General features: G+C 46.8%; 1 protein-coding gene across 1 annotated transcript in view; it reads left to right on the forward strand.

Moving 5' to 3' along the window:
* Nucleotides 1-23,422, forward strand: part of ANK1 (ankyrin 1) — a 115,083-nt gene that overhangs the window by 63,251 nt on the left and 28,410 nt on the right. Inside the window, 14 exon segments of the mRNA XM_015408152.1 lie at nucleotides 922-1,020; nucleotides 2,556-2,654; nucleotides 3,333-3,431; nucleotides 4,911-5,006; nucleotides 5,095-5,167; nucleotides 7,642-7,738; nucleotides 9,861-9,942; nucleotides 10,813-10,910; nucleotides 11,881-12,105; nucleotides 13,287-13,441; nucleotides 14,273-14,484; nucleotides 15,997-16,201; nucleotides 18,988-19,084; nucleotides 19,530-19,758. Coding sequence (XP_015263638.1) covers nucleotides 922-1,020; nucleotides 2,556-2,654; nucleotides 3,333-3,431; nucleotides 4,911-5,006; nucleotides 5,095-5,167; nucleotides 7,642-7,738; nucleotides 9,861-9,942; nucleotides 10,813-10,910; nucleotides 11,881-12,105; nucleotides 13,287-13,441; nucleotides 14,273-14,484; nucleotides 15,997-16,201; nucleotides 18,988-19,084; nucleotides 19,530-19,758 — 1,866 coding nt within the window.

Here is a 23,422-nt window from a genome sequence, read left to right on the forward strand (position 1 = left end):
GGGTAGGAACACCAGCTGGGAAGCTGCGCGGGCTTCCTTGCTGCCCTGAAATTATACCACTTGGCCAGTTCCACCACGAGCCTTAATTTCCGAAAGAAAAGTGCTCCCTTTCTCTTCGTCTCGGATATGGTGGGGGAGGGGGCTGGTGGCCCTTCATGACTGACTGGTGAGGGAAAGGCACTCTCCTTAGGCAACAATTGTCTCTTTCTCCTTTGTTGTTTTCTCACATGATCTGGCACAATGAGAATTGGTTCTGGGGCTGAAATACAAGCTGGCCCTTGACATCTGGTCTGGGTCAGACTTCAAGGTAACCAGATGTGAAAGAGGAGGCTGCTCTAATATTTGTCCATGAGGGGAAATTTGGGCAGCTGCCGCTTTCCTGACCCTTGCATGACGAGCCGCACCTGTCAAAAGGGCTTCTCATATGCCCCTATTTCATACGCTCAGAGTCTCCCCCCCCCCCAACAATGGGCCTCATCCATTTTATTTAAAACCACTGGTATGGGGGGGGGGCAGTCTGACAAAGGCCTCGGCCACAGAGAGGGGTGTCACAGCCGGCTTAAGCTAGTGTGTTGATGCCAAAATTCTCTAACAGCTTTCTGAGGCAGTGGAGCTGACCCACACTTGCTCCCAGAACTACACTTGGTGGTTTTATTGGTTAGTTTGGAATTTAGGAGTGCACAGTAGAGAGGCTGTCTGTTGCAGAAATCCAATCAGTGAAGTGGCTTCTGTCCCAGGGGCATCCAGTGATGGAGAAAAGTGGCAGCTGCAATCGTTTTTTCTTCTCATTAAAACTGTTAAAGTCGCAAGGCCTGTGTTTGTTGAAATGGCTAGCACTGCAGACCTCCAGTTGGGATTTTCCAGTGCCTTCTAGAGATTTGTCCCTCTTTGTATCATCTTGACCCTGCTTTTTAATTCCAGAGTGGCCTCACCCCTCTTCACCTTGTCGCTCAAGAGGGGCACATACAGGTGGCGGATGTCCTCCTCAGGCATGGAGTCCAAGTGGATGCAACCACACGGGTAAATCCACTGGCAGGCACCAATGGCTGTTGGTTTCTCTTCAGCATTGGCCTTACAAAGACAGGCCCTCAAGAGGGTTAAAGACTAAGGAGTCATTTGTTTTCTCACAGGTGGACTGGAAGTCTTCATTGTTTGGCATATTATATACATAAATCAGGGAGGGCAGGGTTAGGCTGCTGTCGTGGGTCAGCCTGAGCTCAACACAAAGTCCTCAGGGGAAGAGGACTCCTCAGGAGAAAGGGAGTCACCCTAGATTCTGACAGTTGCCATATGAAGGCTCCATTTGTTGAATTTATGGCTCCTCCCACAGCATGGTGCCTTGGTTCTTATTAGCTCTGTTTATTCTTTGTGCTTTTTGGCATGTGGGAACAAGGCTTCATCTAGTGCCTGAACTAAAATCCTGCATGTAGGCCTGTCCGTATAACTTGGGGGGAGGGGAAATCATCTAGGTACACCACAGTTAAGGTTGCCAACTTCAGGTTGGGAAATTCCTGGAGATTTGGAGATGGTGGCATTTGGGGAGGGGATAAGGGTTGCCAGGTCCCCTTGTCGCTCTGGTGGGGGGCTTTGGGGGGGGGATGTTCCAGGGGTGGGTGGGGATGTCGCGCAATGTCTCCGACACGATGATGTCACCCAGAAGTAACATTGCATGGAGGGATGCTCTGATATTTTGGTGAAACCTGCAAACCACAGTTTGCCCAAATACCAGAGTGTCCCTGCATGATGTCCCCGATGTGATTATGTCACTTCTGGGTGATGTCATCACATCAGGGATGTGATGTCTCTGTTTAGGGGCACAGCAATGTCTCTGTTTAGGGTCGGGGTTTCCCCCACCGGCCAACTGCTTTGTGGCAGGGAGAACCCCCTGAAATTGGGGGATCCCCCGCCTGGACCTGGGGGGCTGGCAAGCCTAGGAGGGGAGGGAACTCAGTGGGGTACAATGCCATAGAGTCCACCCTCCAAAGCAGCCATTTTCTCCAGAGAAACTGATATCTGTCATCTGGAGACCAGTTGTAATTCTGGGAGCTCTCCAGGCCCCATCTGGAAGTTGGCTACCGGGACTACAGTAGTTTCATGGCAGTAGTAGATAACACTACCAGTAGTCTCCCATGAAGGTAGTTTCAGATGGGTAGCCATGTTAGTCTGTAGTAGTGGAACAATACTGAGACCAGTAGCACCATAAAGACCAACAAAATTTTCCAGGATATAAGCTTAAGTGAGGAAAGCTTCATTATATTTGTACCCGACAAAGTATGCTTTGATTCATCCATTGTACCCTGGAAAATTTTGTTGGTCTTTAAGGTGTTATTGCACTCGAATTTTGTGTTAATGATCTCCCAGTGGTTCTTAAGAGGAAGGGTTCCCACTGCCAAAATCACAAATGTCTAAAGGTCTCCAGCCACCCTGATCTACTTTAGGGACCCCCTCCCCATCTACCTAGGTGTACCTGGGAAATACTGAGGAAACACCTGGATAATTTCTAATAAAAGCAACAGCAAAAAGTGCCTTACCCAACTTCTCTGTCTACATTACAGATGGGCTATACACCCTTGCATGTGGCTTGTCATTATGGGAATATCAAGCTAGTGAAGTTTCTGCTGCAGCAACAGGCAGAAGTCAATTGTAAGACCAAGGTAGGAAAAGACCCGTTAACTTACTTAAGTCATTTGATTTTTAACATATAGCAAACCTACACATTATGTAAAACAGAGGCATCAGCGGTAAGGGCCTTGGCAGCCTCCATACAGCTTACCAGAGTCCACACAAGTTGCTGATTTGTCTTCAGGGCTCAGAGGATGTTGCCATTAGCAGTGCAGAGGTACCTTTGGCTGCTACTACACACCCCAACAGTTTCTTCTCTCTTTGATGACACTTTGCAGGAGCCTGGGTTGAAAAGGCACCTCTCTTTCATAGCTGCCTTTTTTTGTGGGTGGGAATGCTTGTGTCTGGGGTCCTGGGATGCAGCAAGGTTAAGTGTGTTTATTTTTGCTTCCCTCCTTGTTATCATACCTGGTAAGATGGCAGAAACAAGATAAAGGGGTTTTTCCCCTCCCCATTTTGAGGTTCAAATTAGATGTTACAGAAACATGTGGTTTGTTATCATCATGTGTGCATTTTATGCACGTATGCCCCCCCTCAGCAGCAGCCAAACACTTGGAGGAGGAGGAACTAGATTTTGATTTGAGTTCAATAACTTCCATCTAAAACTGAAGTTCAAAATAACATATAAATGTGCATCAGTTCAATGCAGCCTAATGCTGCTTCTGCTACTTGCCTCTTACTAATTGGGTCTCCTCTTCTTTCCCTTGCAGCTTGGGTACACTCCTCTGCACCAAGCAGCTCAGCAAGGCCACACTGATATCGTCACCCTCTTGCTAAAGCACGGAGCATCCCCCAATGAAGTTAGTTCGGTGAGTGTAAAATCCCAGGGGTCTGAGAAGCTGCATCACTTCCTTCTTCAGTGACCTTTTCGGCTTGCCCGTTCATTCTTGTTGCTCCACCACTTGTTGTTTGTTGTGACCCAGGCTTGGTTTGTGCATGAATCTCTGTTGATTTCTGTGCACAGTTGAAAACCAGAAGCAGAATGCATGAATGGATTGTGTCAATGTGTGTTGCATTTGGGCAGATGTGAGGAAAAATGAAAATGTGGTATAAAGATGTGTGATGCATGAGCAGGCCATGGCTTGGTGTCGCAGCCATCAGATGCTGAATGTGCATGTGTGTGTCGGTCAAAGATCAGGGCATTACAGACAAGATAAATGGGAGCATACACACAATGTTGTGTTTATTCTGATTACAACTCGTGTACCACCCAGGGCTGTCCCCTTTAAGATGGAACATATTTATTTATTTAGATTATTTTATAATCCACCTTTCTTGCTGGGACTCAAGGTGGACTATGAAGAAAGAAAAACCTCCTTTGATTCCATTGAAAAGGGCAATGGTGGGGGTTGCTGTGGGCAGAACATCCTTGTGGGCACTCCTCACAGCCACTAAGAGGTGAGGGGGAAGAGTTGAGTGCTCCACATTTCCTCCCCCTTTAAAGAACTTCTTTTCTTTTCTCAGCCGAGCTGTAGTTTGACAGTGCAGTTTAGCTGAGAAAGGGGAGAGTTAGGGGGGGAACAGTGCTTTTGCATAGGTGCAATGAAAGAATAGGAGGAGGAGTCAGGGAATTCACCGTATGGTCACCATGGATGGTAAAAGTCCCCTTGTTTACATCGTATTTCCTCCAGTGCTTATCTGAACATGAGCTTGTGTGTGTTTTAAGAGGTGGAGGAAAGGTTTAAAAAGAAAAAATACATGTTCTTTAAGAACTGATTCCCCTCCCCCTTTAAAATGCTAATAAAAGTGTCTTCTCCCATTCCTGTGCCTCTTCAATCCAAATTGCCAAAAAATTACCTTTTATAGTCTGAGATTTGCCGTGATTGTCTGTTTCCTAAATTTTATTGAGATTATGGCTATCATCTTGTTCATAAATCTAAAAGCCTCCTTTGCCCATGTTAATAAGGACTTTGTAAAGCTTTCCTCAGAATGACCCATTGATTCCCCTGTTTAGATTTGGTTCACATTGAAGAGGGACTTTTAGTTCAAGGAAGGGTCTCCTAGTAATCTGCATAAAATGGATATAATCCCTCTGAAATAAAAACAGAAATGACAGAGCAATGCACAAGAAACGCAGAAGCATCACAGAGTGTAAGCTACCTATGCTTCTAGCCCTTATGGCTGTGAAGATCTGTGGGAAATGCATTATGAAATCTCAGAAGTTAGAAAAGTGGTTGGATAAAATTTCCAGGCATCCAGAGTAGGACTTCAGTGCCCTGGGTACTTTAATCTCTTTTTAACCCTCATATTAACATGAGTGTCTTCTCTCTCTGTCTCTCTCTCTGCAGAATGGTGCCACACCTCTGGCCATTGCCAAACGGCTGGGTTACATTTCTGTCACTGATGTGCTAAAAGTTGTGACAGAGGAGACTACCAGCTTTTTGGTGAGTCCTTCACCCAAGCCAGCCTGCTCTGGGGGGTGGTTTTGTAGCCTTGGGGCAGAACTCTCACCTGATCCTTTGCCTCATGCAGTCATTCAGTGACAAACACCGCATGAGTTTTCCTGAGACGGTGGATGAGATCCTGGATGTTTCCGAGGATGAAGGTGAGTCCCAGGGATAGGCTTCCCTTACTCCAAATGCTATACTTGGGGTGACGGGGAATAGAGGGTAGAAGTGATTCATCTCACCCAGCTGGAAGATCCAAAGAGCACATTAATGAGAGACCTTCTCCAAACCTTGGTCTTCCTGCCTGATAGAATCTCTCCCTCATTATTCCCTACCCTGCTCCACATCCACCTCTGATACTAACATTCTAGTTTTCAGACCTTAATTAATGATTTTTAAAATAAGTTAGTCTCAGCAAATCCTCCTTCTTTGAGTTTAGCATGGGGGGTGTCCAAAAACCCTATCTCACTTGCACTCTGCAGCTGGTAAGTGTTTGCCTAACCCTGCAGTGATGCCTATCTGTGCCTGGTAGTATGAATGCTACACTTCTGAAGGAGCACAGAAAAAATGCAATTCAACTTCTCTGAGAATCTGGGTTTTTTTAAGAAGCAAATTTTACGAACTTTAATAACCTGTTCATTTATGCCACCTTAATGGTCTCAAAGATATGCTCGAGTGTGTATGGGCATTGCCAGAGAGGTAGGTCCATGAAGTTTTCAGTGGACAGGGGGTGAGGTTTCAGTCCCATGTGTAGCTCTTGCCTCTCCCCAGGTCTAGCTAAACCAAATGTACCCAGACACCCAACCCTCTGTGGGAGGCTGCCAGGCAGGATCAGTCTCTAAGGTCTCTCTGTCAAGTTCTTTCCCCAGGCGCTGTGTTGCCTGGCCCTTGACCATGGGTGGCTTGTGCATGGTGCCCACAATCTCTGGCCAATAGTTCAAATCTCCTTTTTTTCTTGCTTTCCAGGCACGGCTCACGTAACTCTCCTGGGTATGGACTGTGTGTTTTTCACTGTGGGCTTGGCTTGCCCACCCGACCCATCTGCCCCATTCCACCCCACGTTGTGACTGCCCAGGCCTCACCTGCCTCCATCCCATGCCATACTCAGCTTCCCTGTGGGCCAGCTCACCCACCTGCCCGTTTGTGTCTGTGGCCATGTAGATGCTGGGCGGGTAGGGAGGGCATTTGCATGAACAGCCACCATCTCATTGCTGCTGGGCATTGCTTTGCACCTGTCTGAGCCCTACAAGCCAAACGGCAACTGTGCACAGGCTGGGCCTGTCTATCTGGGCACTGTGACCAGAGCCTGGATGGGCACTTCTCTCCCTTGGAAGGGGATGTCCTTTTCCCTATTGCTCCATGACACAGACACGGCCCTGTCTCACTGTTGCTCTTGTAATCCCTGCTGCCTCCCCCTCTTGTTGTCAGGACATGTATACCACTTCCCTTCTTTCCCACATGAGACTGGTCCAGTGGCTAGGGTATTGAACTAGGACCTGGGAGACCCGGGTCCAAGCCCTCACCATGCCATGGACCTTGAACCAGTTTCTGTCCCTCTCAGTCCAGCCTACCTCACAGGATTGTTGTTAGGAGGATAAAATAGAATAGGAGAGAATGCTGTTGTAAGCCACTTTGGGTCCTCATTGGGTAGAAAAACAGGATATAAATTTCTGAATGAGTAAATCCTCCCTACAGTTGTGTCATTCCCCCTCTCCCAATTCCTTTCCTTTCCTTTCTATAGTTGGTAGTCACACCTACTAAGCACTTTCTCGGTACAAGCAATCCTTCTGGCCACTGATTAGCTGGCACATTGTGTGTGTGTGTGATGGTGGTGGTGGTGGTGGGGAATCTACCCATCACGAGGAATCTATCCATCATTTTGCTCCCAGGGCTGTTAAGGAACTCATTGGCCAGCCATGCCATCAAAAACTATTAAGGCTAGAGATACTATTTATTCAGAGAGATGAGTGGAGATGGAAAGAAAGATTGCTAATTGTGATGTCTGCATTTATCCTGCTTTTGCCTCTGAATAAAGAAGTCTGTTACGTTTTTGTGTTGTCCCTCAAACCTATTAGACCAGAGGCGACAGCAGGCGGGAAGAAATGCATATGTACACCATGAGAAGTGAAGTGTCTTGGGAAAATTGACTGCCTCCAGCCTAAAGCCAAATGTGGACATGGCCAGAAAGGTGCAGATGGCCCTTCTCTGTGGCTGGATCTTATGCTAGCTACACCTAGTCACACTAGAAGGGCATGATCATATGGGGGTTGTCCAGAATAATGTAGGTTCTACCCTGGCCAGTGTCACTCTCTACTACTATCTGAGCCATAGATGGTGCCCATATGTTCCACCAGTCCCATGTATTTCCAACCCTCAAGCATCACCAGATGTAATGTGGGTTGGAGCCATGTTATTCTTAGAACACACAAACAGAACCTGAATTTGGTTGTATTCACTGCAGTGAGCTGTGGGTCCTGACCCCCTTGGTTACTCCCTGGTCTGTATCCAAAGGGAGAGAAGGTTTCTGTGTTACCAGATTCGCCAGAAAACCTGCAGTGCTGGGCTTGATGGGTACACATCACAGGCCAAGTGCCCCAATCAGTCCTGGTTTTCAGCCCCTTCTCTCTTTCAGGGGAAGAGCTGGCTGGGACCAAGCCACACAAGCGGGGCCTCCACTATCAGGACGATGAGAGAGAAATTGTGGAATTTGTCCCTAAACTGGAGCACACGTAAGACATGTTGCATGGGGTGGGGAAAGGGATCACTGGGAGACTTTGCGTTCATGCTGAGAGCAGCTCCTCCCCTTCCCTGAGACTGGGTCCATCCATTTGGGTCTCTGAATTGAAAAATCCAAATGCCACCTGGGCATTCTTGTTCATTAACATGGGATGCAGTCCACTGGGAAATTCTCCGGCTGAAAAACTGGAGATGCATGGTAGCATGTCCTTGCACAACTTCCATTCCTTTCAGTGGGAGTTGTGCAGGAGAACTTCTGGGTGGGTTGCCTCACAAGAGTCAGGTCTTTCCGTCTTCCATTCTGCTACCTTTAACAGCGCCCGGAATCTGAAGTCTTGTGTGGTAGAGCAGCCTCTACCCAGAGACCAGCGCTTACGCGTGCACTCAAGCTTGCCTGCACACAAAAGCTAGTGCATGCATGTGCTGGCAGTCCCTTGGATGAGAAGGGAGCCTCCAGAAACTTTCTCATGCTGCTCCATGTGGAGGTGGAGGTCACAGTCATGTGTCATTGCTTGGGATTGCCCTCAGTGGAGTTCAGACCCAGCCACCTGGGTCAGTAGCCTCACCTTGTCTCAAATCAGATGTGTGGGGTGCTTCTTCTCATGCTACTGTTGCTGGGCTGGCGTAGCAAACCAGCTGCAGATTGTTTCTATGGATACAGTGTACAGCCCTGGGATCCTTCCATGACAATTCTGTTCTTCCCTGCTCAATTGCAGCCACTTCTCTCCATTCACCAGTTACAACTCTGTGCTCCTTCTCAAGCAAGGCTTCCCCTCCCTCTGCCCCACCAGAGGTCTTCCAATTGCAGCTACTGTGGAGGGAGCAGAATGCAATCACACTCCTTTTATCTCCATCCGTGCTGGCGGGTCTAAAAGGAGCAAGGAACTGCAGCGCAAGAACATGTGGGCCAACTGGGTAGGGTGCCTGGAGCAGCAGGAAGATCATGATTCTCACGCGCCCTGCTTCCCCCAAACATCCCTCTTATGGAAACAGGGGATTCATCCAGCATCTTTAGTTGGCAGTGGACCCTCTGCCAGCCTGTGGGCCTCGACAGGTGCCCAGTTTTGCCAACCCTGGACCTGTGGACAGCTCCAAGATGGGTCGAGCCAACTGCATTGCTGGTTTCCCATATTTAGCCTGAGAGGCCGTCCTACACGAGAAGGTCTCCAGCAACATACCCTGGGACATTTCTCCATTTTCTAGTGGCAAACTGCAGCACCAAACAGATAGAAGCTCAGGAACCTTCTGTTTGGATGAGTCCTCCTTGGCTTATCAGTGGGGCAGGTTTTGTAATGCCTTCTACTCCTAGTCTGTATTTCACGTACCTTTGTTAGGGCCTAGCTGTATGCAATGTTTGAGTTCCTTGATTTAAAACTATGGACCTAAACTTCAGGGGGCCCTTGATATGGGAAGGGCCAGTCTGGTGTGGTTAGGAGCGGTGGACTCTAATCTGGAGAACTGGGTTTGGTTCCCCACTCCCTCACGTGCAGCCAGCTGAGTGACCTTGGGTCAGTCACAGTTCTCTCACTCAGCCCCACCTACCTGGCAGGGTGTCTGTTGTGGGGAGAGGAAGGGAAGGGACTGTAAACCATTCTGAAATTCCAAGTGAAGGGCAGGGTATAAATTCAATTTCTTCCTCCTCCTCCTAACTCTTCAGCCTGTGCCATTTCTCTCGTCAAAAATGCTTCCCCAGTTGCTTTAAGCCCCAGGAGGGGGAAAAAGACAAGAATAACATAGATACTTGTCTTTTGTCCTCCCCACTAGGGCTCGAAGCAGCTAAAGGGAGAAATGGGATTTCTGACTAGGGAAAAGGTGGGGTGGTGGAAGATTTTGCTCCCCCTTCCCCTTATCCTTACTGCCTCCCCAGCAATGGCTGCTTTTTAGGATCAGATTGCACAAGGAACTCAAACGTTCTACGTTGTTTGGTCCTTAGCAAGTGATGGTCATCACAACCACTTTCTTTCTGAGAAAGATCCCTTCGTTATGCCAGGCACTGAGTTTTTGGGGCAGAGGAAAAGCCACTTGCTGGGGCCACAGACTGCAGGGTTTGCAAGGACCACCAGAAAACTGTTCCTTGATTCTACCCCCCCCCTTCGCTTGTGTTTTGCCCCTCAGGAGGGAGGAGTCACCAGCTATCCCACGAATCCCTTGCGTCACTCCAGAGACGGTGCTGATCAAACCTGAGGAGCCAGAGCAGGTGTGTGTCCTGTTTAGCAGGGTTGGTGAAAGCAAGGCTGGCTGATAGTTCTCCAGGGAATGAAGGAAGGATTTCTTCCTGCAGTGGGCGTTTTCAAACTTTCTTGCACCAGGAAACCCTTTCTACAGTCTGACTTGACTGCCAAGGACTCTCCCGTGTGTCATAGAGGACTCTGGGATGTGTTATAGAGTCCATTTTCTGCTCACGCAGTGTGTTGGTTGCAGATCTCTTGGGCCTCACTGTTACCCTGTGTGAACTAAGGGTATGCCCTACATTGCACCCCACATTTGGCTGTGTCTGCACTTTTTAGGGAAAGTTGGTCATGGGTGGGCAAGCTCTGTCCAGGAAGCTTGTCTGTTATAGCTGCTCCTCATTGAGGAACCCCGATAAACTACTGAGGAGCCTCAGGGTTCCCTGGAAAACAGTTGGAAAACCATTGTAATAGGAGAAAGCCAGGAATGTGCAATATTCTGACTGTTTGGGCTTAATTTTAAATGCAGAGACTCTGCCCTGAACTGTTGTCTCAATTGTAATACTTGTGAGCATACAGAGAGCACTTTTTTCATGCCACTGAGTAACTGCAACCTGCCTCCATGCAGCTGGAGTTGCAGGAGAGGACATCCCAAGACCTGGGGGCATTGATTGCATCCAGGCTTAGAAACTAACCATCAAAGGTAGGGCTTAGGTGAGACCACCTAAGGCTGGATCTCAGAAACTGGAGGGGGTGGGGGGAGGTTGGTTGCAGCAGAATAGAAATCTGGTGTGTCTGTGTAGGCATGAAAAGGGTGGAAGGGGAAGCCCTGTAGTATTGCAAGGGCCGGCAGGGCCTAGGCCTGTGTTTAACAGGAGCTTTGGTTCTGTCCTGCATAGCCTTCCAAGGAATTTGATGAGGAGTCCCTCATCCCCAGCAGCCCTGCCACGGAGACCTCTGACAACATCAGCCCGGTGGCCAGTCCTGTTCACACAGGGTGAGTTATTCCCCTTCACCCCACAGGGCAGTGGGAAGTCCCCCTTGCCACACACAGGACTGATGAGCATAGGCGTGTATGGCCATATGAATGTTTGAAGCTGCCTTCCTTATACTGAGTTAGACCAGTGGTCCATCTCAGCTCAGTGTTGTCTTGCTCTAGCTGGTGGCAACAGTTTCAAGCAGAGATGCTTTTAACTGGAGATGCAGGAGATTGAACCTGAGTTCCTCTGCATGCAAAATCTGTGCTCTGAGCTCCGGCTTGCTAATGCTTCATGTGCTCAGGGTGTGCACTAGCAATGAGCATCTTACATACTGCTTCTGTCTTTTGTCTGTTGCTGGTCTTTCTCTTTCCACTCCTGCTCTGACCATATCTTCCCCTTCAGTCTTTTCTTCCTCCTTCTTTTTTTTAAAGGCTGCTGCTGGTGTGGCCCTCTTTACAATAGGTTGTAAGGGTTTAACTGCGTGTTGGGGTTGCAACACACCAGGTGAAGGCCAACAGCCAACACTAGCCATGGGCAAAGGGTAGGACTTGGTTGCAGGCTCCTCCGTCCCTAAGTTCCTTGGGAGCCCCATCATGAGCTAGAGATCTTTCTGCTAAGACTTAAAGCTGAGGACGTGGGAGTTCCATGACTGGATCTTTTAAAGCTCAATTACAACTGTGTGTGGCCCACATTTGGATTGGGGGCAAAAGGGGAGGGAGAGGGAGGGATTAATTGGAGTCCCTGTGCTGTTACAGCTCTTCAAAAGAAAAAGACAGGCAAAGAATTGGTACATGCCTTTGTTTGTTTAAAGGACTAACAGCAGAGGGTGTGGGGGACAGGTTTGGTTAATACAAACCATGGGAGGTGGAAAAGTTAAACCCTTCTCCCTTTCTCATGTGACCCTGATTCAAATAGGGATCCTGCTTAGCTGTAATTTGACTCGTTTGATCCTAAATCTTAACCATCACCACCACCTGCCACACACAGATTCCTCGTAAGCTTCATGGTGGACGCCCGCGGTGGTTCCATGCGTGGCAGCCGGCACAACGGTCTACGTGTCATCATCCCACCCAGGACATGTGCAGCACCCACACGCATCACCTGCCGTCTAGTCAAGCCTCAGAAACTGCCAGCACCACCCCCTCTAGCTGAGGAAGAAGGACTGGCCAGCAGGATTATCGCCCTGGGTCCCGCAGGAGCACAGTTCCTCAGGTGAAAGCTGGTGTTCTTGCTAGAGCTGTCGTTACAGATCTTGAACAAGGCTGCTGTTGTCACATAGGTTGTTTCTAGGTAAACTGGATAGGCTGTGTGAATCGGAGCCCCCGCCGTCACCCACCAATGATGTGCTTGGAGGCTGGGATGGGGTGTGGACAACGCCTGTTCTTACTTCTCTACCAGACAGATATGAAGCAGAACCAGTAGCACCAAAGAGATACAGGAAGTACCTTTTTGTTGCAATGCGCTTCCTGTTTGACCATTATATATTGGAGTAGCGTCTGGAAGCACCCTCATCCTGTAGGAGCTTGTTCCCCATTTTGTGGTTATTGTCTGGGGTCTGTGTTATGAGATGACCAGGCTGTCCTTGGATGTTTGCACAATCTAATATTCATCCATAAAACAAACTAAATTTGTCCATATTAAAAAGGACATATGGGCTGGAGTGTTAATATGGGATTTGTTCTAGGCCAGTTTTTGGCTTGTCCCATCAGTAAATCTGCGAAGAGCCTCATGGTCGCTTATTCCATCCTGTAGGAGAGGAGGAGGCAGTATGACTCCATTCCCTCTTCCGGCTGTTCCCTTAACCCTTTGAGGCAAAGAAAGCAGAAGCTGTCAGGATGGATTCATGCATTTCTGCAATGAAGCAGGACAGTCTTTTCCATATCTTCTTCCTTTGCAATCCTGCTAATGTTTGACTGAAGGAGTCATGTGGGCAGAGCCAATGGCTTGACTCCTGGTCTTCAAAATATCTCCCTCCTTCTCAGCTGCATGACTTCAGGCATGAGAGAATCCTAGCATTGTCCCTGCCTGGGTGCTTTCTGCAGCCAAACACTAACAAAGGAAACCAAATGCAAGTCGTTCCAATTTGTTTTTGGCCTGGAAATCTTGCCTTGAACGTCCCTCTGCTAGTGATTTCCAAAATATAGGCTGTAGACTGGGGACCTGTTGGTTTGAAGGAGCATTTCTTCTCCCCTCTGTAAGGGGGTGCTGAGTCCATGGGAAGGTAGAAAGAGGCCAGTGCCTCCCCTTCCCCCCCCCCTGCAGATGGGATGCAACATGAGGCTTCAAAGCTCCAACCTCTCATTCTGCATGTCTTGCTTAGTTTTCTTGTTCAATTCCTCAGTAAGAACAACATGACAGGCCTCCCGGGGTCCTAACACTTAGTTCTCCCACAGCCCTGTGATTGTAGAGATCCCCCACTTTGCTTCACATGGGCGCGGTGACCGGGAGCTGGTGGTGCTGCGTAGCGAGAATGGGACTGTGTGGAAAGAGCACCGCAGCCGTTATGGCGAGAGCTACCTGGACCAGGTCCTCAATGGCATGGATGAAGGTAGGGGTGCCTCGCAGGAGGGGGGAGGGTACGGCAGAAGCTCCAGTCTCAAAGAGCTAGGGTAGAGTTGGGAGTGTTTCTGTCTTGATATCTAGCATTAGGACATAAGAAACAACTACACTGAGCGGCTAGTGTCTTTTAAGTATCCCCCTGCACACTAAGATGAATAAGCAGGAAGGTTGCTCACTTAGATATCAGGAGCTGTCTTACAGCAACCCATCATCCTGTCTTAATACATTGGGTGACCAACTTGCAGTGGGTGCTGTGGAGAAAGCAGGTGTTGTTAGCATGCCTGGACCAGGGGACAGGGTGGCATAGATCCAGGCTTGAACTCTTGCCTGCCTCTCCAAGCACTGCAGTGTTGCTCTGCTGCTGGTTTGGTAGGATAGAGCAAGGAAAGCCTATTTATCTATCTATTTACTTATTTATTTACTGTAAGTATGCCTTTCCCATGGAATCTTAAAGCAGATTACATAGTGTAAAACAATACAGTAAAATAGGATGAGACATCCAATAATCAAGGCCATGGGATAAGGATTAGAAAAATAAAATGCTTCATATTACCCTGCAACTATTTCATCTGTCCTATGATGCCTTTACTCAGAAGGAAAAGGGAAAGAAATGTTTTCTGGTTGCAAGAAATGAAACTGACTTCTACTGACTCAATTCCACCCTGTTCCCCCCCTTACTTTGAGCCTTTTAAAATTTAATTAGTGTCTTGGTGTACATCACTAGATCTATGCCCCATGCCACACTAGCGGGTTTGTCATTGCTCATATTTTGGGAATTGTGGCTCCAGTGCTCTTGCCCCCATTGCTGCCATCCTTGCAGAACTGGAAAGCCTAGAGGAGCTGGAGAAGAAGAGGATTTGCCGCATCATCACCACAGATTTCCCTCTCTACTTTGTGGTCATGTCCCGCATATGCCAGGACCAAGACCTGATTGGCCCAGAAGGCGGTTGTCTGGAGAGCACATTGGTATCCATGGTGCAGGCCACATTCCCGGAAACAGCGGTCACCAAGAAGGTCAAGCTAGCTCTTCAGGTATCAGGATAATGCTTTCTCTGTAATGAGGAAGGGCAGAGATACTCAGTCGTGGGTGGGCAGGGATGTGTGCCTGTATGTGTCAGGGGCAGGCTTTGCAGACCTTTTAAAAAAGGCCACCTGCATTCTGCAGTCAAAGGAATCAAGCAAACTTCTGCATTAAGATTCAGGGCTCAAAAAACCTGGCATAGTTTGTAAAGGAATTAGATGAAGGAAAGGCAATAAGTTCTGCACAAAGCAATTGGTAGAGCCCTGTGCACAGGAAACAGTGTAGGACTGTGTGGATTCTGTGGATTTTATTTTGCAGAAGCATGGTATGAAATACAGCATCCTGGCAATTATGGCTTGCATTTTTTGGGAAAGTAAGGTGTTTTTTTTTTTTATGTAACAAAATAAGCTCAAAAAGGAGTGAGCAATTTCTGGTGAAATTTCAGAAACCAGAAGAGGAACTGAGTAGGATTTGTAGTAGCCAGAGTTGTTGCCTTTCCATGATTAGCAGAGGCAAAACACACTGTGCCAATGTGATTAAGTTGCAGAACAAATAGTGTCAGCAGTCAGCATTTCCTGGCACCATATCTAGGTGACCCTTGTTTAGTGAAATATTTGTATCCCGCCTTTTGAAGGGGGGGGGGATTTCAAGGTGACTCTCAAATAAAACTCATAACAACAAAAGTAACATTGTCATAAAATTACTACAATTTATGCAAACCAAGAAGATTAAACAGGATCATCGAAGCATCAAACATGAGAGAAACCTCAGTCAGACATAGATATGATATCAAATGCCAAACATCCTCCAGAGAAAACTGCCTTCACTTAATGCATAAAGGCTAAAAAAAATGGGATTTGGGGCTCAAAGCTGCTTTTGTCGGATGCTGCAAAAATAAAAAAAAGAATCTTGTGAAAACATAAAGACGAACTGATTTATTGCAGCGTGGATGTTCGTGGGTTACAGTTAGGCTGTAGCCTATGAAAGCCTGTGCCACAATGAATCAGTTAGTCTTCAAGATGTCACAAGGCTCCTTATTGTTTCAACACACAGGATATGCTATCCTGGCAGTTACTGTTGGAGGGGGAAAGTGAGAAGTGCTAGGCATTAATTCCCCATCCCTTAACCCTCGAGAATGGTGCGCAGCCCTCTTCTGGGTTTGGAGCTTTTGTCCAAAACAGCCTGTTGTGTCTCTGAAGGTGAGACAGAAGCTGGCTCTTCCTGCCCCTCCATTTGAAAGCTGAGCTTACTATGCCACCGAACAGTCCTTGCTTGTGCAAATATCTCCTAAGCATACCAGCTCTGCGTTGGGGCTGTCTGCTCTGGAGCCCTCAGTTGTAAGTGTGATATACACGAACAGCCTCAGTCTCTCCTGTCTCTGGCCTTGTCCTCAAGAGCAACCCATACTCCCTGAGCCCTGCCTGGCCCTCTGGCCCCACTTGCCATTCCTCCTCCCATTGCTTTGGCACTTTTGATGATGTCTCTCCTTTGCTGGGCTGACCTCCTGTTCGTTTCTCCTAAAGGCGCAGCCAGTGCCGGATGAGCTGGTGACAAAACTGCTGGGGAACCAGGCAACGTTCAGCCCAATTGTGACAGTGGAGCCACGCCGAAGGAAATTCCACCGCCCCATTGGGCTGCGTATCCCTCTGCCCCCCTCGTGGAGGGAGAACCCCCGGGACAGTGGAGAGGGCGATACAACCAGCCTCCGCCTACTCTGCAGTGTTATAGGTGAGAGTGATAATCTGGCATTAATACTTCAATTGGGGTGGGCTGTTCCTTTGAGGATAGCGGGTTCCAGGGTTCAGCCCTGCCCAGAAGTGATGCCACCTGCCTTGGTAGGCTTGCTCCTTAATTTTAAGGAAACGAGTATAGTCTGTAGCTACTCAGTGGTGGAAGACAAATACAAGATCAGAGTTATTCTCGCTTCTGGTGAGCGGAAATCCACATTGTCAGAAACTCAGGACTACCATCAAAAATGGCAACCCGGTTTCAGGTTTGTAACAGTTTGAAATTCTTCTTGTCCTGACTTCATTACATCGTGTGCTTCCCTGTTGCTGTTTCACATCGTTGCAGGGAAATGCTCCTAATGATGACATCTGGACAAGAGGTAAGTTGAATTATATGCTAAGGCAGGGGTAAACTTGACAGTAGCTGCCATTTTCGGCAGCAGCCCTGTGCTTCTGGTAACTTGTAGTTCTGCTCTCTGATACACAGTGTATTATAAAGGACATTTGCTTGCCTCTGATTGGCATGTGGTATTTTCTAAATGCACCATCCAAAGCAGTACCCTGGATATCAAAGTGAAAGACACCTGCCTGCTCTGAGCATTCCAGTGGGGCTTACATCAGAGCTGTTCCTGATGGTCAGATCTGCTCAGCTCCCACTCTGCGACATAAGAACATAAGAGACGCCAATGTTGGATCAGGCCAAAGGCCCATCCAGTCCAACACTCTGTATCACACAGTCGCCAGAAATACCAGTACCATCAGGAGGTCCATCAGTAGGGCCAGGTCATTAGAAGCCCTCCCACAGTTGACCCCCCCAAGCATCATGAAGACAGAGCATAACTTGCCCTAGAGTCCCTATCTATACCTTGTGGCTAATAGCCACTGATGGACCTCTGCTCCATATGCTTATCTAATTCCCTTTTTAAGCCTTTAACCTTTAACAGTGTCTGAAAGCTTTAACAGTGTCTGAAAGCTTTCACTAGAGGTGGCTCTTTCACCTTTTTGTGCCTCTTTGATCTTGACAGCAGAGCTGGGGATTTTTTCTGCATTTTCTAAAGCAAGGGACTAGTCTAAGTGTAGGACACGTGCAGGCTTTATTGAAGAATTTCTGTGAGATGGAGGCATAGGAATTCCGCAGAAGCAGCAACTACTTCAGTGCTTTGGATTCATAGCCTTGTTGGGGATGGGGGGTGGGTCTGAGTTCCATTTCTGGCCCCTCTGCCACAATCTCATTTTACACATACAGTTTCATGACTCATGGAAGGGAACTGTCTATTTTATTTCTGAAATGACATATATAGACATGGTAATGTATTTGCTACTCAGCCCCTAGGAAAGAGTTCCTATTTTTGCACCTATGGATTTGTAAACCAGGCCTCAGGAAAGAGTTCCTGTGTCTCCCCCCCCAAAAAAAATGTTTGGGCCCTGCCTCAGAGAACCTGAGAGAACCAAGGTGACATTTTGTGTCTCTGGATGAAGGCAGATGGCAGTGTAAAAATGGAGCACTCAATTTTTTCCCCAGCTGCTGCATAAGCCTGATTTCTTCCCAGCATCCCAGCTGAAGTGGCAGGGAAACATACCAGTGATTAGAATGCTGGCTCCGCTGTCAGATTTGCCCTTTCTCCCCTGCCTCTATGCTTCAAGCGAGCTCTCTGCCTCTTCCAAATGTCTTTTTTAAAGCGCCGCACAAACTTCCACACATTTATCTGTTCACTTGTTGCCTTACATATTTTTAAAAGAAAGAACTTAAGAACATAAGAGAGAAGCCAATTTTGGATCAGGCCAATGGCCCATCCAGTCCAACTCTCTGTCACTCAGTGGCGAAAAATACCAGGTACCATCAGAAAGTCCACCAGTGGGGCCAGGGCACTAGAAGCCCTTCCACTGTGCCTGCCCCCCCCCAACAGTGCATCACTTGCCCCAGACTGAGAGTCCCTATCTATACCTTGTGGTTAATAGCCACCGATGGACCTCTGCTCCATATGTTTATCCAATTCCCTCTTGAAGCCATCTATGTTTGTAGCCGCCACCACCTCCTGTGGCAGTGAATTCCATGTGTTAATCACTCTTTGGGCGAAGAAGTACTTCCTTTTATCTGTTCTAACCCCTACTGCCCAGCAATTTCATTGAGTGCCCACGAGTTCTTGTATTGTGAACTTTAAGAATATAAAGTTACAACAGAGACAGAGTACTTTCGGAGTACAACAGGGATAGAGTACTGAAAACTGCTGCTCACTGATTTATGATTATTATGCTCTGGCTGGATCTTTATCACTGGGTATTAATGTTTTTTATTATTATTATTGTGTTGTATTTTGTTAGCCAAAAAACCATTGGTGTGAATGGAGAAGAATATATGTATTTTTGCTGTAAAAATGTTGAAGGACCAGCGGATCCCCCTGAAGAAGCTTTATTGTGAAACGCTTAGGGATTTTTCCCCCCCGAATGATAAAATAGACTTCATTTGCACCACTGGTTCTTTGACTATTTTTTGTCTCTGTGATTGATCCTGCCATTCTGTTTTCTCCTTGTTTTGTAAGCTGCCTCAGGCAGGTTCTCTGGAGAGGTGGCACAAACATTTTCTAAATAAAACCAATAGTTTGGGGGGGGGTGTTCTTGGTGGATATCATAGGGAGTCATCACCTCCTATAACCAGCTTCTCCTTCATACTTGTTCAACCAGTTTTTTTTTTCCAGATCTCAAACTTGGAGAGGAATTTTTAATGTTTAGAGTGAAAGTGCTTCACTTGTCTAACTGTGTTGGGCCTGTCTTCATTCTCTGTCTCAGGAGGAACAGCTCCAGCACAATGGGAGGACATCACTGGGACCACAAAATTGGTCTATGCCAATGAGTGTGCGAATTTCACCACCAACGTGTCTGCCAGGTGAGCTAAGGCTCCTCTGGGATGCCTGACAGGTTAGGTGCTGCCCATTGTTCCCATCGGTGACTAGGCCATACTCTTGCGTAGAGGCCAACATGACACTATGACCTGCAGCAATACCAGCAGTAGGAAGTGCTGTGGCAAGCGGGGTCAAGGTTTCCTTCCAGTGATCGCCATAGTTAATAGCAGAAGCCAACATAATGTAGAAGTGACAGGAGTGAACTGGGGAGACCTGAGTTCAAATCAGCACTCAGCTGTAAACTTCACAAGGTGCTCATGGGCAAGTTACTTATCCCCCAGACCAGCTTTCCTCACAGCAGTTGTTGTGAGGTTTTAAAAAAATGGGATAACCCCAGTTATTCTGTCCAGGCCACTGCAGTTCTATGTATGGCCTGGATGTCTCCCTGTCTTCAGCCCCATCTGGTAATGCTCTATCTTGCCACCACAGGTTCTGGCTGGCGGATTGTCCGCGCACAGCTGAAGCCGTCCACTTTGCTACCCTGTTGTACAAAGAGCTGGCCGCTGTGCCTTACATGGCCAAGTTTGTGGTGTTTGCCAAAATGAATGATGCGCGGGAGGGTCGCCTGCGCTGCTACTGCATGACTGATGACAAGGTGGACAAGACCCTGGAGCAGCATGAAAACTTCACAGAAGTGGCACGCAGCCGAGACATTGAGGTAGCTATATTTTCTGGGACCAGCAACTTTCTGTTTAGCTGCCCTCTTTTGCTCAGTTTCCCACGCGTCCACTTGGGCAACTCCAGTTTTTAAGGAAGTTTGAATTTGTTTATGTAGCAGCATCATTGTCTTTGGTGTGTATACACATCTTCTTTGTCCTGCTCTTATTACTTATTATTATTTAGAAAATTTATGTTTATTATAACCTCTCAACCCAATAAGGGTCACCAAGGCAGCTCGCAAGTAAAAACAGAGCAGTATAAGAACGCATTATAAAATGACTTAGAAACCATAAATAATTACATACATATAAAAGCAAAGAGCAACTCAAAAAGACATCAGTTAAAGGCATAGAACAGGAAAGAAGGGTTATTGAAGGAATGCCATACAAAACAAAAAAGTCTTTGCCTGCTGGTGGAAGACTGTGATAGAAGAGCCCAGACCTAGGGAGGGAATTCCACAATCTTGGCACCACAACCGAAAAGGCCCACTTTCAGGTTGCCACCCACCTAACCTCAAATGCTGTGGGCACAATAAACCAGAATAGGCATTCATAAGAACATAAGAAGAGCCCTGATGGATCAGACCAATAGTCCATCTTGTCCAGCATCCTGTCTCACACAGTGGCCAGCCAGTTCCTTTGGATGGCCAGCAACAGGGCATAGAGGCCAAGGCCTTCCACTGTTGTTGTCTACTGGCTCTGGGATTCAGAGGCTTAGTTCCTCTTACTTTGGAGGTTCCCTTCAGTCACCATGGCTAGTAGCCCTTGATAGACTTATCCTCCATGAATCTGTCTAATTCCCCTTTAAAGCTGTCTATTCCTGGGGCCACCGCTATATACCCTGGCAGCAAATTTCACATTTTAATCACTCTCTGTGCAAAGTAATATTTCCTTTTGTCCATCCTGAACCTACTGCCCATCAGTTTCATTGAATGCCCTCAAGTTCTAGTACTTTGGGAGAGGGAGAAAAAGTTCTCTTTGTCAACTCTCTCCACCCCATGCATAATTGTATAAACCTCTATCATATCCCCCCCAGCTGTCTTTTTTATAAACTGAAAAGTCCCATACTTTTCAGTCTTTCCTCATATGGAAGGTGCTCCAACCCCCTCATCATCTTGGTTGCCCTCTTCCGTACTGTTTCCAGCTCTGCAATGCCCTTTTTGAGATATGGTGACCAGAACTGTTCACAATATTCGAAATGAGGCCACACAATAGATCTATACAGGGTCATTACAATTTATTCTCAGTCCTTGCCTAATAATCCCTAACATAAAGTTTACCTTTTTTCACTACTGCAGCACACTGGGTTGACACTTTCATTGAGCTTTCCACTATGATTCCAAGATCTTTTCCCCTCTCAACCTCAGCAAGTTCAGACCCCATTAGAGTATACTTGAAGTTGGGATTTTTTGTCCCAATGTGCATCACCTTACACTCACCAACAATGAACTTCATTTGCCACACTGTCACCCTCTCACCCAGTTTATGGAGGTCCTCTTGGAGCTCTTCACAGTCAGCCTTGGTTTTAACCATCCTTGGCCACTGTACTGTTCACCCCTAGTTTCAGATCCTTTATGAATAAATTAAATAGTACTGGCCCCAATACCAATCCTTGTAGGAACCCACTGCTTAATTCCCTCCGTTGTGAGAACTATCCACTGATTCCCACTCCTTGCTTCCTGTCATTTAACCAGTTTTTAATCCTCTTATCTCACAACTGTGAAGTTTACTCAGGAGTCTTTGGTGAGGTACCTTATCAAAAGCCTTTTGAAAGTCCAGGTATATAATGTCTACCAAGTCACCATTGCATACATGCTTGTTCACTTTCTCAGAGAATTCCAAAAGGTTGATGGCAGGACTTTCCTTTGCAGAAGCCATGCTGATTTTCCCTCAGCAGGCTTTGTCCCTCTTTGTGCCTAACAATTCTGTCTTTGATCACAGTTTCTACTAATTTGTATGGGGAAGACGTTAGGCTGACTGGCCTGTAATTTCCTGATTCCCCTTTGGATCCCCTTTTAGAAATTGGTGTAACATTTGCTACTCTTCAGTCTTCTGATACAGCAGCTGAATTTAGTGATAGATTACATATACTGGTTAGTAGATCAACCGTCTCACATCTGAGATCCTTAAGAACTCTTGGGTATATGCCATCAGGACTTGGAGATTTATAATTTCCTCAGTAGGTGTAGAACTTCATATCTGGCCATCTCAATTTGGCTCAGTTCTTCAGACTCCCTTCCTGAAAATAGGGGCTGTGGCATGGGTACATGCCCCACACATTCCACAGTGTACAGTGTACAGAGAAGCAAAAAAGTCATTGAGCTTCTCTGCCATCTTCCCATCTTGTTTGGCAAAAGCTTTATTTCTTTGCCATCCAAAGGCCCCACTGCTTCTTTGGCTGGTTTCCTTCTCTGGATATATTTTTTAAAAAAAATTATTGTTTGTTGCGATGCTTTTAGCAACCCACTCCTCAGAATCTCATTTTGCATGCCGAATTATAGACCTACATTTCTTTTGCTAGAGCCTGTGGTCCCTCCTGTTCTGTTTATTGGGGCAGGCCTTCCACTTTTTAAAAGAAGCCTCTTTACTTTTTATAGCTTCCTTGACTTGCGTTCTTAGCCATGCAGGCCTCCTATTAGACTTGGCAGTGCCTTTCCTAACCTGGGGAATGCATTCTATTTGGGCTTCGTGTGGTTTTAAATAGATTCCAAGCATCCTCTAGGGATGTGACTCTCTTGTATTTCCCCTTCAGCTTCCTTTTTACTATTCCCCTCATTTTTGTAAGGTTCCCAATTTGAAATAAAATGTTACAGTTTCGGACTTCGGGGGTAACTCTCCATTGACCTGAATGCTGAACCTATTAGCATTGTGATCTCTGTTTCCAAGTATTGTAACAGCCTCTACACCTTAAGGTGTCCTTAGGGTACGCTGGCCCCAAGCTTTATAGGGCTTTAAAGGTCAATACCAGAACCTTGAAACAAATTGAGAACCAGTAAAGATGAGCCGAGATTGGAGTGATATGGTCCCTATGACCTGGTCCAGATAACATCCTGGTATTCTGTACCAATTGGAGCTTCTAAAGACTTGTTAAGAGCAGCCCCAGTTAGCGCACATGACTCTAGACTCTGGTCAAATGGGTTTTGTGGGATTTCAGAGTGTTTCAAAAACCTATAAACCATGTTTAGCAGATGTGAAAGTGGAATGAATATACACACCATGGCAATGACATCTCTCTCATAATGGGGGGGGGGGCAGGAATGAAGGGGTAGAGAAGAATGGGTATTTGCCAAGAAAGATACACAAAATGAAAGAACATTTTAAAGTAGTAGAATCTTTACACAAACTGATATATAATTGCCAGTTGCACTGAAACTCCTTAAGGGGTTCAGGACATGTAATTTGTCCCATATAGATTTTTTTTCTCCAAGATTACAGTGCTTCTCTGGCCTCTGAAATTGCGTCCAGCAGCACTGATGCTTTCTTCAAAAAACCTGAATCTATACATGCTGGGTACCTGAATAGGGATGGGAATTGGGAGTACAACCCTTGTTAGATTCTAAATTTTCTACTTTTATGATGCTGCACTTACTACATTTTTAGTAGAATTGTTTTGGAGGAGCAACAAAGTAAAGCTTAGCATTATGTAACAAACACAGTATAGTA

This window comes from Gekko japonicus, unplaced genomic scaffold, assembly GCF_001447785.1.
Source record: "Gekko japonicus isolate JY-2015 unplaced genomic scaffold, Gekko_japonicus_V1.1 scaffold139, whole genome shotgun sequence".
Taxonomy (NCBI): domain Eukaryota; kingdom Metazoa; phylum Chordata; class Lepidosauria; order Squamata; family Gekkonidae; genus Gekko; species Gekko japonicus.